The sequence below is a fragment of the Podarcis filfolensis genome (genome assembly GCF_964270895.1).
Source record: "Podarcis filfolensis genome assembly, chromosome: 11".
NCBI classification, from domain to species: Eukaryota; Metazoa; Chordata; class Lepidosauria; order Squamata; family Lacertidae; genus Podarcis; species Podarcis filfolensis.
Window position 1 is genome coordinate 59,222,963 of NC_139613.1, and position 17,556 is coordinate 59,240,518.

The 17,556-nt window shown below is 39.1% G+C and overlaps 2 protein-coding genes across 8 annotated transcripts in view; both read right to left on the reverse strand.

Moving 5' to 3' along the window:
* LOC310744751 (proprotein convertase subtilisin/kexin type 5-like) overlaps positions 1–8,827 on the reverse strand; it is a gene marked incomplete at its 5' end in the record, with an annotated part of 67,403 nt that extends 58,576 nt beyond the window's left edge. Inside the window, 3 exons of the mRNA XM_083576368.1 lie at positions 1,802–1,898; positions 6,322–6,325; positions 8,726–8,827. Coding sequence (XP_083432494.1) covers positions 1,802–1,898; positions 6,322–6,325; positions 8,726–8,827 — 203 coding nt within the window. The remainder of the gene's footprint in view (positions 1–1,801; positions 1,899–6,321; positions 6,326–8,725) is intronic.
* A 346-nt stretch (positions 8,828–9,173) lies between these two features.
* Positions 9,174–17,556, reverse strand: part of PCSK5 (proprotein convertase subtilisin/kexin type 5) — a 166,754-nt gene continuing 158,371 nt past the window's right edge. For all 7 annotated transcript variants that reach the window (XM_083576680.1, XM_083576685.1, XM_083576682.1 and 4 more), the window contains exons 20-21: positions 16,172–16,287; positions 9,174–12,456 (exon numbers count right to left, since the gene is read on the reverse strand). In XM_083576680.1, the coding sequence (XP_083432806.1) occupies positions 12,341–12,456; positions 16,172–16,287 (232 nt within the window). In that variant the 3' untranslated portion in view covers positions 9,174–12,340. The remainder of the gene's footprint in view (positions 12,457–16,171; positions 16,288–17,556) is intronic.

Below are 17,556 nucleotides of genomic sequence, written 5' to 3' on the forward strand. Positions count from 1 at the left end.
GAGTTTGACCAAACTGCGGGAGGCAGTGGAAGACAGAAGTGCCTGGCGTGCTCTGGTCCAGGGGGTCACGAAGAGTCAGACACGACTAAACGACTAAAAAACAACAACAAAGGAAGAGCGGGACATTGTGGGATCAGAACAGAAACTGGGACGGCTTCTGTGAATCTGGGACTGTCCCTGGAAAACAGGGACACTTGGAGGGTCTGCTGTTTCCTCAGTGCGTTCATTTCTTTTCTGACTGTGCTCATAACTATTTTCAGTATGCTCCTGAATGGAATGATTTCTCTCCCCCTCCCCCCACCCCAGAGATTTGCACAAATCTTAAAAAGTGCACAAGCCAACTTACAATTGCCTGACTATGTGCTTCTGCCCACTTCATGGACAGGTAATTTAAAAACAAAAGAAAAAGGCATTGAGGGTTGGTGTGCAGCTCTCTGCATGTATTCCCAGTTGGCATATGAATAGCGTAATAAAATCAACAAATTAGAAGACAGGGGCAAACGCAGGGCATGCCTACTGTTATGAACAGGAAAGACTGTAGTTGCTCCTTATATACAGATTCAAATACATGGTGGTGTAGACTACTCTGATCAAATTTGAAGGGTGCGGGAAGTAGATAAACAGCCAAACAATGCTCAAATTTGGACAAACCATAAATGTAAAAATGTCTTCATTATCTTTTTTTGTCAGTGCAGATCTTTATCCTGAATTCTTCACAGCTTTTCTTATAAATTATGCTACAGAATAGATTATTCATCTTTTAACTGAAACAGGTAGTGGCTTGATGCAAATAGTAATAATAAAATAATAATATATAAAAAGGGGGATGGGTAGGATAGCAGAGCAACTGGTAATTTTCATGATGCATCAAGAAGCAGGAGCTTAGTCATTCTTTTTTAAAAATAGGGAAATACCCTGACAGCCGATGCAAACAATAGAAGACACTAGTTGTGTAATGTTATCCTAAAGGATTTTTTTCACAAGATTTTTCAGTTCGGGAAGACCCACAAGACTTGTTTCATACTTTGTGGAAGCAAAAGAAAACCTCAAGGTAGGAACTCATCTCTGCTGAATGTCAGGTGGCATTATTGAAGTGTCATTCATTACTTGGTTTGGTCCAAGCTATTAAAAGGCCATAAAGCACCAGAGGACCCAGGAGATTCTGAGAGTGGAGAGGGCCAGCTGCCAATAAATTAAAAATAGCATGCTTCAAAGCATTTTTCTTCTATTAGCCTCGTGACTTATTCCTATATGCAGTACAATCATTTATGTTTCACTTTCTTTTGCTTCTCATGATTTCTTATTGCATTTTCTATAACCTTAAAAGCACCTAGAGTGCATTAGATACATCTAAAAAGTTAAAAATAAAGGAAACCCTAGTAAGAGGAGAGAGAGAGATAGAGATGTAAGAACTCAGGTGAAGTACAAAGGTAGAGTAATCTTATTTGCAAATAGCCTGTACATTGCAGAGGAAAATATTCAAAACAGTGATATGAATGGAGCGGAACTGAAACCATATCAGGCTATGTGGCTCTACAAAGAGCTGCTAGAAATCCTTTCATAATTTTGGGGACAACCAAACACTTCATTCAATTCAACATGTCTAAATAGGTCAGTTGTGGGGATCCTATGGTCATCCCAGATTTTGTGGGCATTGTCAAGAAGGATGGGAGTCGTGGTCTAGCAACTTCTGAAGGCTCCCCACTCCTGAAATAGGCATTTTGTTAGACTGTGTGGACCATGCTGCAAGTTTCAGGGAGCTACAGACCCCCCCCCCCACTAATGAAGAATAATCACGTACCTTGTACAGCCAGTGCAGTTCTCTGACGTTGGTTCTGGGCACTTAGAACAGGAATCATCACAGACCTGACAGTGACCAAGAGGGTCGATATTTTCCCCTGACAAATAAGAGCTTATTTATTACTTAATTTCTGTTATATGTTACAGACAAAGCCTTTTGCACAAGAAGGCATCATAATACCAGATGAAGAAAGCACCTTGTCAATTTTGTGGGTGTCCAAGCTCCTGTTCCGAAGCTGCAAGCCTCGAGCAAAGCAAGCCTCGAACAGTCCAAGCTTGTTACAGGAACAGCTCCTATATTTACCTATGAAGGAGACGATCTAACTCCTCCTTTCACATACTACTCTGGAAAGGCAGAAAGAGGTTGTGTAACTCATTCTTCTCAGCTGATGGTAACATGTGAAAACACCCTTAGTGGGTGATTACTGCAAACAAGTTGTTGAGATATTGCACTGGGGGTGTTGGCAACAGTGTCTTTTTTAAAAAATAGCAGATTTTTCCTGGAAGTGGTAGATCCAATTTAAATTGTAGAGGTGGTGTGGGGATTTTGGCTGGCATTTTGATGCCAATAATATCTTGTAGATGATGCAAAGAACTTGCATACACAAGGAGCATAGATATCACAATGAACAACCATTTTGGAAAGCACTCGATATCTTGGAATGGACAGTGCTTAATTGTCTTTTTTAAAAACATGGATTGGAAAAAGAAAAGCTAACACGTAGGGCATTGCACAGCCAAGACTGATCAATCATAGATTTTGTAAAAGCAAATAATTCAAAAAGGGCTGACCTACAGTTTGGAGAAACTCTTTACATGCTTATTAATGTGAGTTGAAAAACAAAACAAAATAGGTAATATCATGTGATGTGGCAGCCACAAAATAGCTAGTAGAATGAGGGAAATACCACCAGTTTAAAGGTACTTGTATTAACATAGGTGCAGGGTGCCTTAGGGGCCACCTAAATTCTTATATTGCAGCTCGGTCACAGAAATAATGTGTGGGAGCCCCATCCTGTGGAATGTGCTGCCAGTAGGGATTTGGGAGGTGCCTGCTGCTTTAATATTTAGAAGTCTCTGAAAACTTTTCTATGCCACCAAGCTTTTGCAGGCAATTAAGGAAATATCTATCTGTAATATCTGATCTCTGATTTAAAATTTTACATGCCTTTTTTGTATGTTTGTTGTAAACTGCTTTGATTAAAAAAAATGAATAGTGGTATACATTTGATTTTTTAAAAATATCTAAAGATTTGTGAGGGGACCGAAGGTGAGAAGCACAGGTGGACAGAGATAGCACATAAGAAGTAGGAAAACGTGTTTCTTTTGTGTAAAAGCAGGACATGGCGCACAGAACACCAAGCACACAAGTTTCAAAAGCTGAGTGCGGAGATTAAATATAGTCTGTATATAGAAGAATTTGGAAATGGGGGTCTTTCAAAATGTGGTTTTGGTTGGGATAAAAAGGGAATAGAATAAATTTTGGACATAATTTGTTCTGCTCAGCATAAATAAGCATGGTAGCTAAAGCTCTGAGAGATAGAGAAATGACACATCTCTGGAGGAATTCAGTCTGCAGAGTTGGCTCTAAACTCATTTGGAATTCTCTATAACAAATGAACTGTTTTGCACCAAGGGATTTGCAAACATACACTGATTTCCAGGAATCATTAGCACATTTGTGTCTGGCAGGGAGTGAAAATGCTGAGCCTTTCCACCTTACTTTTTTGTCTACAAGAAATATTTTTAAAATTATATTTTACTCACTTGTCCTGTGCACATAGCAAATACAAAAGTATTAATGAAGAAATCCACATTTTTATCCAATTTATATCTGGTTTAGTAACACTTGTGACACAGCAAATTATATTTCTCCATTTCCAAGACCAGGATATCTCTCAGGGAAGAAGGGAAGGCAGGTGGGACCTCCCTGACAATGAATGAATTCAGTATATTGGACAGAATGTTCTTAGTGTATTATGCTTGTTTAATATTTGGCTGCTGCTGTTAAATGGTTTTCATTGTATCTTGAATTCCATATACAAATATGGGTTATGTTTAACTATATGCATACCACTGTCCTGACTTTCAGCAGATTAGTGAGACAGATTTTCCTTTACAGCATCTGGGGCTGAGATGTAATGGTCCCAGGCCAATAACTATGGTTTATCTGCCTGCCAACAAGCTGTGTCCTTGTGTATTCCCTCCTTGCAGTGATATTGAAACCAGTTTCCTCCTCCAAACTGGAAAACTGTGGTTTAATCACAGATTACTAACCAGGATATGAAACCAGGGATGTTAGCATCAGAACCAGGGTGTGCAAAGAGAAGAGAGGGGAGCGTAAGGCTAGTCGCTGAGCTGATAAGCTGTGAATATAAAGGTTACAGCTACTGTGAAAGAACCCAAGTAAATGAGGACATGAAATGGAAGAAAGTCTGGTTTTCTGATAGTGGTTTTCTCTCCAAAACCTGCATTACCCAAAGTAACTACCCAAAATACAGTTTAATATTTATGTGATCCATATTTACGGGAAAACATTATAGAGAATTATATCAACACAAATTATCTTTCAGGGAAATATGAAACACAAATAGACATTTTTCCCAGTATAAACCATATATATTACAGGAAATAACAAATTTCCTCCAGACGTAGACCTGGTTTTTGTGCCTCTGATCCACAGAAAAAATGAAGCACCTAGTACACTACTGGGTGCTGTAAGGGGGTAATTATGCAACAATTCAATACACAGGATTTCCACAGAGCAATAAAAGCTGATGGCAATACAGTGGAAAGAAATGTTTCACTGAAAAGTTCTGTGGGTGTTCCTGTGGACTCTGATCTTATGATTTCCCCTGGGCTATAGAATCTGTCGATATACTATTAGCCTTGTATTAAATCATTCTTTGACCATTCCTGTTGCTCTCTTTGTACAGTGTCTGCTGTACTGTGTAAGTTCCCCCACCTTCAGCCTCTATCAGATTGGCTGCATTTGGCATTATGGTAGACAATGCCCATATTTCTAAAATACTGTTTAAAAAATCAATGGAATCATAATCTTTAAGTCATGTTCTCCATAAGAATTGACACACTGCTTCTGCCTTTCAAGTTCTAAGCCCCCAAGTGGAAATCTGGAATATATAAAGATCATAATTAAGCAGCTGCTCACTCATCTCCTTATTTCATATCTTTGTGCGGAAATGCATTTTGGGGACCTAGCCCAGAATTTAACTTCCTCCAAACACCTCTGATTAGATAGAGAACAGTTTGCAAATGGACACATTATGGGGCCGTTCCCACATCCACGTCATGTGCAGAGATGGGTTTGTCCACTTTGTTCTCCCTGATGGGCTCTCTGATCATTCAATGCTTGACTAGCAGAAGCAGGGACAGCCCCCTACCTTTTGCAGTGCCCACCATAGTAACTATTTTTAGAAGGCTATTTTGGGTATGATTTGTCAATATTTGGTGAGAATCAGGAAGTGGGTGGGCCATGTTGATTTCATTCACCATTCTGAAAATTGTGGCCGCCCTTCCTTTGGCTAACAATATCTTGAAGCAGAGGGAAGAGACTATCACAAATTCATCGGGGGGGGGGGGAATAATTTTTTCTAGTTATTTTTCCAACTACTGAAAACTGACAATAATGAATAAAATGCAGTGGCATGGTGAATTGCTGGTACTTTCAGGAATGGTAGACTTCATTGTTTGAAATGCATGCGCAAATTCTGTGACCCATAGGGACTGATTCTGGCCTCATTTATTTTTTCATATTAAATCAATATTGGCTCTGCCACATCATTCCTCTGTCTTTGTTCCACTGCTTCTGGGTGCTGAGATCAGTCACAGAAACAATGAGGCGGTGGTGGTGGGGTGTTAGCCATGCAAGGCCTGAAGGTAAGGGTATTGTACTCTAGCTGGGTAGCAATGGCAGAAGTGAGCCAGGAGTCCAGAATAGTGCAGGGAGCCCATGCTTCCAGCCACCACCACTGCTTCTGCCATCCCCACCCATGGAGTGGCACGGGGGGGGGGAGGGGCTTGGATGAGTCCCCACCTGTGCTTCTCTAGGTGAGTAGACCAGACAGAGGAATGGCCAGAAATAGAAAGGAAGCATTACTTCTTGCACCACTCTGGGCTTCTTAGCAAGTCACTTTGAAAATATCCTTCACCAGAGGGCACCCTAAGGGCACTTTCCTGCTTAGGGCGCCCTCACAAGGAGCAGCTCCTGGTGGGCAAGGTTGCTGCCTCTTTCTCTTCTGGTAGATGTGAAGCTCAAAATGGCTCCCCCACCCCCCATATTGACGGGGTAAGAATACAGGAAAGGGGTGGAAACTCCATCTCTCCTGCATCCACTGCCCTCACATGGGTAACAATACAGCTTAGAGCAGTGATACTGCGCTGGGAAATCCCTCACTGGATTTGCAGTTGACCAGGCTACTTTAGACATTTTGTTTATCGATTTAGTCTTGGCAGTCATAGGTTGCCTTTCACTGTAATGCCCTCCTGAGGCAGCTCACATACCTGACTAAAAACATAAAAGACAATTGAAATAAATTTTTCATGAAGGGAAGAATTATGGAGCATTTTCTCATGCAGGCTTATTTCTGACTAGGGCTGATGGGATTTGTAGTCCATCCAGAGGGAAGCAGGTTGGTGAAGGCTGTTCTAATGTGTCGCTTGAGGTCAATGAAGATCAAAGTGCAGCTTAAATTCAATGGATTTTGCTTCCTAGTAAATATGCTTAGGAATGCCGCTTTAGTTTAGAAATTTGCATCTTCATAAAGCTTTGCACATATTAGTGTTTGGAAAGGAGTCAGGTGCATAGCCTTTTAGTTGGCTTAAGCAGTGGCTTCTCTGCTATTGAATTGTCTGCATGGAAATTGGTAACCTGCTGAAGGTAGTTTCCATGTTACATTTTGAAGATGTAGGAGCACTTCTATCAGTCATTCTCAGTGTAAATATTATAATATGGGGAGGATTATTAAAATGTGTCACTGTTTCAGAGAAACACATGTGTTGAAAGTTGTTTATGATACTTTGGATACATTTTTAGTCTATCCAAGTGCAATACTTATATTCATAAATCTATATTGTATTGTGAATCCTCTAATACTAATGGCAGAAATGTGTGGCAGCATGGGAACGTGCATACGTATTCAAACTGTGCAGGAAACAAAGCTGCAAGCAAGCGAATGCTCACATTACAGCCACCCTCAAAGAAGGAGTTGTTTGGCTGGAATTAAAACATGTAACCCTTAGATACAGAGAGTGTTCTCTGTATAGATCAGAATGCAGACTTGAGTTGAAAGACATTTCTGGAGGTAGGAAATTCAAGGCAAGGAGTCCAGAGGCAGAGGAAAGCGATCACAGTGGGCAAAAAGGCAAAGTGCAGCAGCACAGGTAAAAAAATGAAGAAATGAGGCTCAAGGTGTGGAGGATGGGTTTGATACTGTCAGAACAGTACGGAGGGGGAAGAAACTGGATTCAATTCACATTCAAAGCAGAATCTATTAAAATCACTCTTTCTGAAATAATATGAGAACTGAAGCATAGCCACCCTTTGAAATTCACTCTTGTCCAGACTTTGGGATGCAGCTTAGCTGTGCAACTAACCAGTGTCTATAAAAATGCATATATGGGGGGAAATGTCAATAAAAACAAATAGATTAGTGAAAATAGTGTCCAAAATGCATTCTATCCCGAAAAAGTACTTGCAAAAATGTGTACATTAGTAAAAAAAAAAATGAGTTCATTTGAAGAAATTTGAACTAAAATGCTGAAGAAGTTTCCTGATTTTTTTAAAAAATCAGAAAACGCTGGAAAAATGAGAAACTGGGCTTTTTCATGATGAAGGGCCAGATGTAAATTCTCCAGGATACTGCAAATTTGTGTGGTCCCAGTCAGCCATCGTTTGGCTTACTGTTACACGTGAACCACGCCCCTGTGACCTTTGCTCCATATTTGTGTATGATTTTGCTGTCCATTGGATATTTTTCTAATGAACCAACATATATCTCTCCCCCCTCAAAAAGCTCAACAACTCTACCAATGGGTAGATCACTGCCAGTTTATTTACAGTGGGAGTAGATTGCAGACACTCCTGGCCTAAAGGAATAAATGTCCAGCAGTTCTCCAACTACTTAATAGGCTACCATTACTTTAAGTTAGCCATTGCTTACACGCCACTGTGTGGAATAAAATCCAAGCATGATTGCCTCATGATCATGATGATCATGATGATCATGATGATCATGCTTTTTGTTTCTGCATGCACTAGAGCACATGTTGGCAACCTATCACCCTCAACTGCTCTCCACGTGGCTCACCCTCCTGCCCAGGTTATCAACCATCAGCCAGGCAGTGGAGAAAACTCAGCTATTCCCATGTTGCTGGGCTGCAACTTTGGCTTCTTTGGAATTGCTGGTTGGGGGGGAGATTAAAGCCTCCACTCTCCAGTGATCCTATGGCTGCTGGTGGGGGTGGGGATAAGATACACATACATATATTAACATAAGGGAGGAGAAAGAATAGAAGGTTGCATATTAGAGAGTGGGGGAATGTTTGGTACACATGTGTGAGAGTGTGGAGAAGTCATGCACCTGTGAGAGAGAGTAAATTTGGATGTTCAGTCGTACCTTGGTTGTCAAACACCTTGGTACTCGTCCATTTTGGCTTCCGAATGCCACAAACCCAGGAGTCAGTGTTCCGGTTTGCAAACGTTCTTTGGAACCTGAATGTCCAACGGGGCTTCTGATTGGCTGCAGAAGCTTTCTGCAGCCAGCCAGAAGCTGTGCCTTGATTTCCGAACACTTTGGAAGTCAAATGGACTTCCAGAATGGATTCTGTTCGAATTCCGAGGTATGACTGTATATGTAAACGTGTGTGCGTGTGTTTTATTAGAGTGGTGGAAGAATGAGGGGGATACCAGATTTGGCCCCGCCCACAGACATGCAGCTTCCTTGTGCATGTGGTCTTCAGTGCCAAAAAGGGCTGCTCCTTCCTCTGCTGGATGAACTGTGTCACTCATTTGGCCCTTTGCATAAAGTGCAGGTAAGCCTCACTTATCCTCCTGTCCTCTAAAGCGAATTGTGTGAATAATCTGCATCAGCTGAAGAGATGTCTAAGCTGATCGATACCAGGATTCAAAAACACTATCAGATTGTTGCAAACACCAGTATTTTTTCTTTTTATAGACAAATATATATTTAATTTAAAACATTATTTCACTTTATTTCAGTGATTTCTTTTTTAGTACCAAATTGCTTCTTGAAAAAAATGGGGTGGGGAAGAAGAAAAGCCCAGAAAAACTACGTCCCCTTCTAAGCATATAACTGTATGCATATGGTTCATAAATGTGCTTTACTACACCAAAGGAACAGGAACGTAGGTTAATTTAATAAAAAATAAAATATGGAATAACATTGATTTTGGCCAATATCAATTACAACAGTACTACCCTATTTTACAAATAACAACTGGACATTTTACACATGTACAGTATTCCTCAGTAAAAATGTATCTGGATTTAACAATGTGTCAGTATTTAAAAAATTAAATTCTTTTCTATAGTTGTGTTAGAAGCATTTGTAAGTATCCAAATAAATTCTTTACAATTCAATACATTATATCACAATTAGGAATATATATATATATATATATATATATATAATATTTATTTATTTATATAATATATATACCATTAACTTAAACTTTGAAAGCATTATTTTCTTGTTAATAATGTTATGTAGAAAAACAAAGCATTCCAGACAGTACTAGCAGTTAAATTAGTATCAACAGAGTTGTGATAGTTTCAGAATTTTTAGTAAGTAGATAGATGCCAATGGAACTAAACATATCAAGCTGACTTTGGTTTCCTAGAAGACACAGTCACCAGCCCAGGCCCAGCATCTTCAAGTCAAACTCAATTTCTGTTGAAATAAGCTTGACAAATTATCTGTGATTGACTTAAGCTCCATTGATTTCAGTGGGACTTAATCATAAATAACTCAGCTGCATCAGTGACATGATGTCTGATGTTTCCCCATTTTCACCACTTTAAAGCCAAAAATACTGTTAGCATTTCCACTTTAAAGTAAACTACTTTTCAGGTGCTTTGTCACAGATCATCTGCTTGTGCATTTCTTTCTATTCTAGGTACCTTCTGAATGAGTTTTAGGGAATCTGTAACTTTCATTTTGCTCCTTACTGCAGCCAGACAAGATACCACAGGAGGGGAACCTGAGAGCAGCTAGTGGAATGCAATGAGTTTCTTGCTGTGTGCTGTGTGAAAGGCACTTGCAACAAATACTCTTTTCCCCATTGTGCGGATCCCGGATAGTTTTTAGAAGAGTTGTACTCTTTATTCTGTTAGTAGTAAGTGTCTCCATTTGTCACTATGTTACTTGCATGTTTGTGTAACAAAACTTATATACCACTTGATGGTAATAAAACCTGTAAGTGGTTATGATTATTTTATTACAATAAATTTTTCCCTAACTCAGAGAGTTGTCTCTAGAACATAAATGAAAGGAACTAATACTAACTGGCCTATTGACACCATCTTGGGCACTTATGCATACTTAATCCACTGCCATTTTGCATGTCTATTAATGAGTTTAAGTTTATAATAATAACTGTTAAATTGATAATGACAGTGTATATTCAAACCCTGAGGCCTAAAGTGACAAATCGTACAATTTTAATCTTAAAAGTGAGTTCTTTTGAACAATATATTTGGTGGTGATCTAGAGGGAGTTATCTTTTGGAATAATTCAGCTTTTCTGTCAAAAGAGGGCTTTGTTGTTTCTACAAACTGGCGCAACCATTTGTGATGTTTAGGGCCTATAATGGTGCTTTCAGAAATCTGGAAAGTTCTGTTTTATTTCATGATAAACTAAACCTATTTTAGATTTGACATACACAGTGAAACAAATTATTTTGAAGGAAGAAATTTGGGTCCCTGTTTTTATCTCAGATAATCTATCATAATAATGTTTTTATCTCAAATAATCTATCATACGTTTATTTTCCCATGTAGGAATGTATGAACTGTACTTAAATGCTATTTCTAGATTTCCTAGAAAATACAATATATATAGTTTTAAGGGGGTTTTTGCGGGAGATTTTCTCTACTTATTTTATGATAGAGAATATGAATAGCACCAGGCCTAGAACTATAAGTTAACTATTATTGCACAAGTACCATATTGGTCCACTCTTTTATGTTCCATTGATGATGTATGAACATCAATAGTTAAATTTGGTTCAGTGTATTTCAGTTATAGGCACCAATCATGCAAACATTTTGTAGAAGTTTCATTGCAAGATAGATCTCAACACCTGTACACCATCACCACAATCCAGAGAATGCAATCAGTGGGCAGAAAGCAGCCTACCGTGTATGTATAAGGTTTAGAATGTATTAAAACTCATGCACAAGCCATTGTATATGTACCTCCAGAAGGGCAGGCACATGGCAGTGCATACATTGTAATAGTAGGGAGGTAACTTTCACTTTCATGGAGAAGGTAGTTCTAGCTGCATAAAAGGATGCAGGAGTTGGGATGCGCTAACCAGTCAAGTGAATGGAGAAATCCATGTATACATCACAGCTCACATAAATGCAAAGGGTTTCTGGATTTGTGTGCTGGTCATCTGAGTAGTGCCCCATGTCTATAAGAGTGGATCCATATTATTCATGATTATTGGTGCATTCCAGTTTCAAGTATGAAAACTACATTTTGTAAAAAAATCAAAACCTTAACAGGACTCTGCACCTTTCAGAGTTTATTCACAGCAGGAAGAAAGCCCTGAATGTTTAAGAACTTTGCACCTTTAAAAATATAATAAAACTATGACAAAAATGTCAGCTTTCAAAATATACCAGTTAACATGGCTACACCTTAAAATGTTTTTGGCAAAATGTAACAAATGCAGTATAATTAAAACAAACAACACACAATATAGGATACGACTAGAAACCATAGGCAGATGCATTAGAGTCTTCTAATATTGCAGTGGATGTTGAGCATAGCTCTGATTTGAAGGCTGTTTCTAATTCTCTTAAGGATTGCTTAATTGCCTAACATTCTTCCACATTCTGAGTATATAAGCACAAAAAAGACTAATGCAAGCATGTTTTTTGTTCTGTTTTAATCCTTGTAAACTTGTGTTGTATTCTTGAAACACTCTACACATCTTGAAGGGGAAACAACCAGGAAAAAGGAAATGAGAATGTGAAAAAAATATGCAGGAATATCCTTAAGTTGATAGGAAATCAAATCTTTAATTTTGGCATCAAATGCTTTGGTCATACCATACTGACACTGTGATCCAGGATGCTTTGTTCTAAACACCCCGTTAAGAAAGGTAGGCTTGTTGTAGTTTTCTATTTTAAGTTCCAACATACAGTTCACTCTCTCCCCAAAGGGGAGATAGAGAAAGAGAGAGAGAAAGGTGGTTTGCTTTTTTTTTTTCATTTTTAATAATATGGATTAATCTATAAGTCTACAGGAGCAAGAGAACTTGCAGAGGTGCCAATTCAGCCTTTTAGTGTACATGTTCTGCAGCAAAGTTGCTGAAGTACTTTTCGTTGACAAAGATTGTTCTTTTTCACTAGCATACAGAAGCCTCCTTCGGCCCAAGATTCTTCCGTTGCTTCCAGAGGTCAAAGAGAGTGAAGAGAAGTTGAAGTTTTAAACAGCATGGTATCAAGTGAAGGAAGATTTAATTTGTCAGACAGGCAAATTTGATGGAAGAGACCATTCAGGAGCAGGTAGCAGGTAACAAATAGGAAATTGCGTTTTCATCAAAGGGAGTTTCAGTCACAACAGCATTTGTTTTCAGGAAGAAATATTGTGTTCCAGGAAGGAGTGATTTGTATCCATTCATGAAAGGAGGGGGGGGGGGGAAAGACCAGAAAGAAAAATATTAGAAAACAGTGAAAAATACAGTGGAAGGTATTTATTGAGTATTATCAATACTGTTGAATAAACAACCACATCCCAAGAATATTTAGATAATTTAAAATTGTACTGAATAGTGGGTGGTATTCATTTAGTTCATTAAGTTTAATTTAGACTGGACCTAACTTAATCATGCTCTTTAATTTCAACTGGCCTACCCTGAGTAAAGCTTAGTTGAATATCAACTGCTCCAGAGAAGCGGACACGGAGCAATGGATCCAAACTGCAAGAAAGAAGATTCCACCTAAACATTAGGAAGAACTTCCTGACAGTAAGAGCTGTTCGACAGTGGAATTTGCTGCCAAGGAGTGTGGTGGAGTCTCCTTCTTTGGAAGTCTTTAAGCAGAGGCTTGACAACCATATGTCAGGAGTGCTCTGATGGTGTTTCCTGCTTGGCAGGGGGTTGGACTCGATGGCCCTTGTGGTCTCTTACAACTCTATGATTCTATGATCACCCATTAATCCTGTTCCTAAACCTTTCTACTCCAAAAATAAGTGTTTATGGTTAGGAAACAACCAGTGACAATCAAAAGCTTTGATGGGCCTGTTCACTTGTTACTTTCTGGAGAAATCTTAATCTGGTCTGGGCCTTAGGTGTGGTCTACAACCCCCCCCCCCCCTTACTTGCCTCCCACAATATGAGTAAAAAGTAATGAGTGAACTGTATTGTACTGGCCATAAAGTCTCTGGAAAGAATGAATGTTTTCACTCAGGTTGTAATGGAAATCCCATTATTAAAATAAATGTGTTGCACCTTAGTTCACTTTTTATTATCTCTCTCCAGTGCATATAGGGTTGAGATTTCTCCCTGGACAGTAAGAAGCAAACAGGAACTATGACAGTATTTCTATTGTAGATTGTAAATCATAGATCGAAGTATGGCTGAAGTTCTCTATTCTCTCATCTATCTGTCAAATGTTAGCTGGTGTTCTCTCAATGAAGCTTGCTCCACACGTACAAACCTTGGCAGAATTGGAGGATATTAAGCGCATCTCTCTAATGCTCACCCAGTTAAATTAACATGACATTATATCAGTGCTGCTTAGTTTCAGCAGTTTTATGCCTTGTGTATGAGTGGGGAAAAGAGTTTAGAATTTCTTGTGACAAAGTATCAAAAAATGAACTATAGAATGTGAGAAAGGACGAATAATACTTGAAAATAATCCATCCCTGAAAAATAAAAGGTCTTCACAGGAGTTTTGTTTTCTTAAAGCTCAGCATTAGTGGAAATCAATATGAAGTACAGTGGTACCTCGGGTTAAGTACTTAATTCGTTCCAGAGGTCCGTTCTTAACCTGAAACTGTTCTTAACCTGAAGCACCACTTTAGCTAATGGGGCCTCCTGCTGCTGCTGCGCCGCCAGAGCCCGATTTCTGTTCTTATCCTGAAGCAAAGTTCTTAACCTGAAGCACTATTTCTGGGTTAGCGGAGTCTGTAACCTGAAGCGTATGTAACCGAGGTACCACTGTTTGTAGAACAGAAACCTACTTTCAGTAATGCTTCCATGTGTTGTTACGGAGGTTGCAAGCTGTCTATTGCAGGTGGCTGGCACAACTTTAAGTCAAAATACTTTGCACAAAAAAAGATTCACAAACTAAAGCCTAGTTTCATTTACATATTTAGTATTTATATTCTGCTCTTCCAGAAGAGCTTATAAAAATATGGAAACATTAATATGGAAATTCATGAACATGACTAAGAGCTTTTTTAAACCAAACACAACACTGACAGAGTATCTTAAAAAATATATCATAGCCCAATGCAGGGCTTTTTTTCCAGCCGGAACAACTCAGGGGGGCACCGCTGTCATCATTGGAGAACAAGGGAAGCAGTCATGGCAAGTTCTGGCACCTACTTTTCTAGAAAAACAGCACTGACCAAATCTCAGTTTATCAGTAATTTTTAGAGTGGTGTATGTTTGTTCTATTCACATCATTCACAAATGACCCATTTAGACTGTCTAAATATACTAATTATATCCAAATATAGGGAATCTGCATTGGTGCATTGTAAGGTTACTCACTCTGATCCTAGCGAAAAAGATTAAAATTAGCTGAACAATAGTTTTAACATTTTGCCCCCAAAGATCACAGGAACTGGAGAAAAAGGATGACTCTTGAGTAAAGTGGGAAGTGGCTCTAAGAGCATCTAGGGAAGGGGAAGGCAGAATGTGAGGTAGAATCTGGAAAGGTGAAATTTTCAGTTTGGAGGAAATTGTCACTGGATACAAATCATGAAATGGGAGAAAACACTTGGGAAGGGTAGTGGAGTCATCAGAGCTAGAAGGGAAAGTTGCCAGCAGGTGTCCCACAGTAGAGGATAAGGGGATGTTGGTAAGACACAAAAGCAGCTGGTTCACAGAAACGGGGAACAAGAAGCAGGTGATTGTGGGTCTCCAAATGTGTTTTGAGAAGCACATTTGTATTTGGGGGGAAAAACATTTCACTCAATGAATGATAGTTTACTCATAAACAGTCTTTGGGTAAAAAACACATTCTTAAATTAAAATCGATAATAAAGGGATAGCAGGCACTATGTAGATGATGACACTCAGAAATGTCAGTAGTCACATTTTCATATCTTATTTTTCTACTGTATTGCAGTAAAAATAGACACGGGGCACCTATAATTTAATGGATGAATATATAGAAAAATGTACAAAATATGTGTACAATAGTATTTGGCCAGAGTGTGGTTTATTAATTAGAGCAAATGTGCATTTCTCAGAAAATATATCAGTCCCAGCAGTCCCCATTTCCCACTTGTTACCCCCTTATATAGCTCCCTTTAAAACTCCAAAAATTAAAAATAACATTCAGCCTCTCCCATATGTACATTTACTATTTTATGGAATGTTGTTCATGGATTCTGCTTCTTGTTTTGTGAATCATGGCATTGAAAGAGATAAATAAAAATAGATTATTACTTTAGGATACAATCCTGTAGTTCCAGGGACAATAAGAATAGATCCCATTGGAATGAATGGAAGGCGAAATGAGGGAGGCACCCAAGAAACAATGGGAGAGCTTTGGTGATTCTTCTGCCTTAGATTCTCCCTCTTCCACCCTGTAGAATTGTTGTTTCAGTGGAAGGGCAAATCAAACAACAACAACAAAGTGTGTGTGATGTGGTTTCACTTTTTTTGCTGGCTGGTGTGAGCCCAGCAAGGCTCAGTTCCTCTGCTGCAGAATAGCCCTACCACCCAGACTGTTTTTAGTTTATAATATTGCTAAATATTTGTAAACAGCTGCCAAAGTTATGGATGTTACAAATGAAAAAAAAAAAGTAGTACATGCATTCTATTCTTGTGAATTGAAAACCATAATTAACTGAGTCTAATACAGCTACGTAATATGAAACAGATGTGAAGAATCTGGAAAAAGACAGAAACAGGTAAAAATACTTACCATCTTTACAGACTAGACCAACTGTGCAGAGACCTGTTTCTAAGATATAGCCATTTGGACAACTTGTACAGTTTTTCTCTCCTGGACCACTGCACCCAAAACAGCTGGCATCACATCTTAATGAAAAGACAGTAAGTTAAATATATGGTTAATCACATTGTCTCAGTATCAAAAACCGTTTGATTCCTTCATTTCATATCAAGAGGTGCTGAAGCTAAGCACAGAAAGTGGAATATGATACAAAGATGACAAATAAATAACGTGTATATAGGTGAAAGAACCCCAAGGCACTTTAAAAGTGGGAAGGAATCTCATGGGCCTGTTGCAAGACAATAAAATGGAATAAAATAATAAGCATTTATATAGTTCTTGGGGATGTTCAAAACACTTTATATAAATGACATCTTGTGAAACAATCGTGAAAGATAGAAGACGGAAAATGGTGGGTGGGTAGAGGAGAAATAAATAGTTGGGAAATTCTTCTCCAAAGGAGAATAGCATAAGACTGCTGAGCGCTGGAGCCAGATGAGTAAGTTTCCTGAAGTCTAGTAGTTTACTACGGTCACCCTATAGTGCTGACTGCTGAAGTCTCCTTTGGTGAAAAGCTAGCATTAATTTGGCTAGGGAGAAAAAAAGTCTCCATTTCTTCCAAAACACCGCCAGCTCTTTTTTTTCTATCCCTGGACATGAATGTGATGCATAAAACGTATCTTCTAGCACATAATCAAATCTTACAAATACAGGAATTACACAAAGAACTCACAAGAAAAGCAAGTATTAAATTTATGTCTGAAGGTTTTGCTTGATTGTCATACTTCACTAAATAATAGTATCATATGCCAGAACTATATTCTCCAATTAGTTATGGTTTACATATTAAATAGATGCATTTTCTTCACCGCCTCTATTGCATCTGCAGAAAACAGCAGCAGGAGACTTTTTCAGGTGGTTCACAATTTAGCGGAACCACCTGCAACATCGGGGCCCAGTACGGGCCACATGTTCTCCTGCAATGATTTTGCAAAGTTTTTTGCAGATAAAATCGCTCAGATTCGGGAAGAAGTAGACTCCACCATGGGAGCAGGGCCAGGGCGGGAGAGTGCTAGAGTTCTGTCTAGTCAAGTTGAGTGGGATCAATTCCAATCTGTTACCTCCGAGGATGTGGACAGGCTGCTTGGACGAGTGAAACCAACCACCTGTCTCCTGGATCCTTGCCCATCCTGGCTTATAAAAGCTAGCCGGGAAGGACTGGGCGATGGGCTTCGTGGGGTGGTGAATGCTTCCCTCCGTGAGGGAGCCTTCCCAGACCCGCTGAAAGAGGCGGTTCTTAAACCGCTTCTTAAAAAACCATCTTTAGATGCGGCCACAATGGCCAACTATCGCCC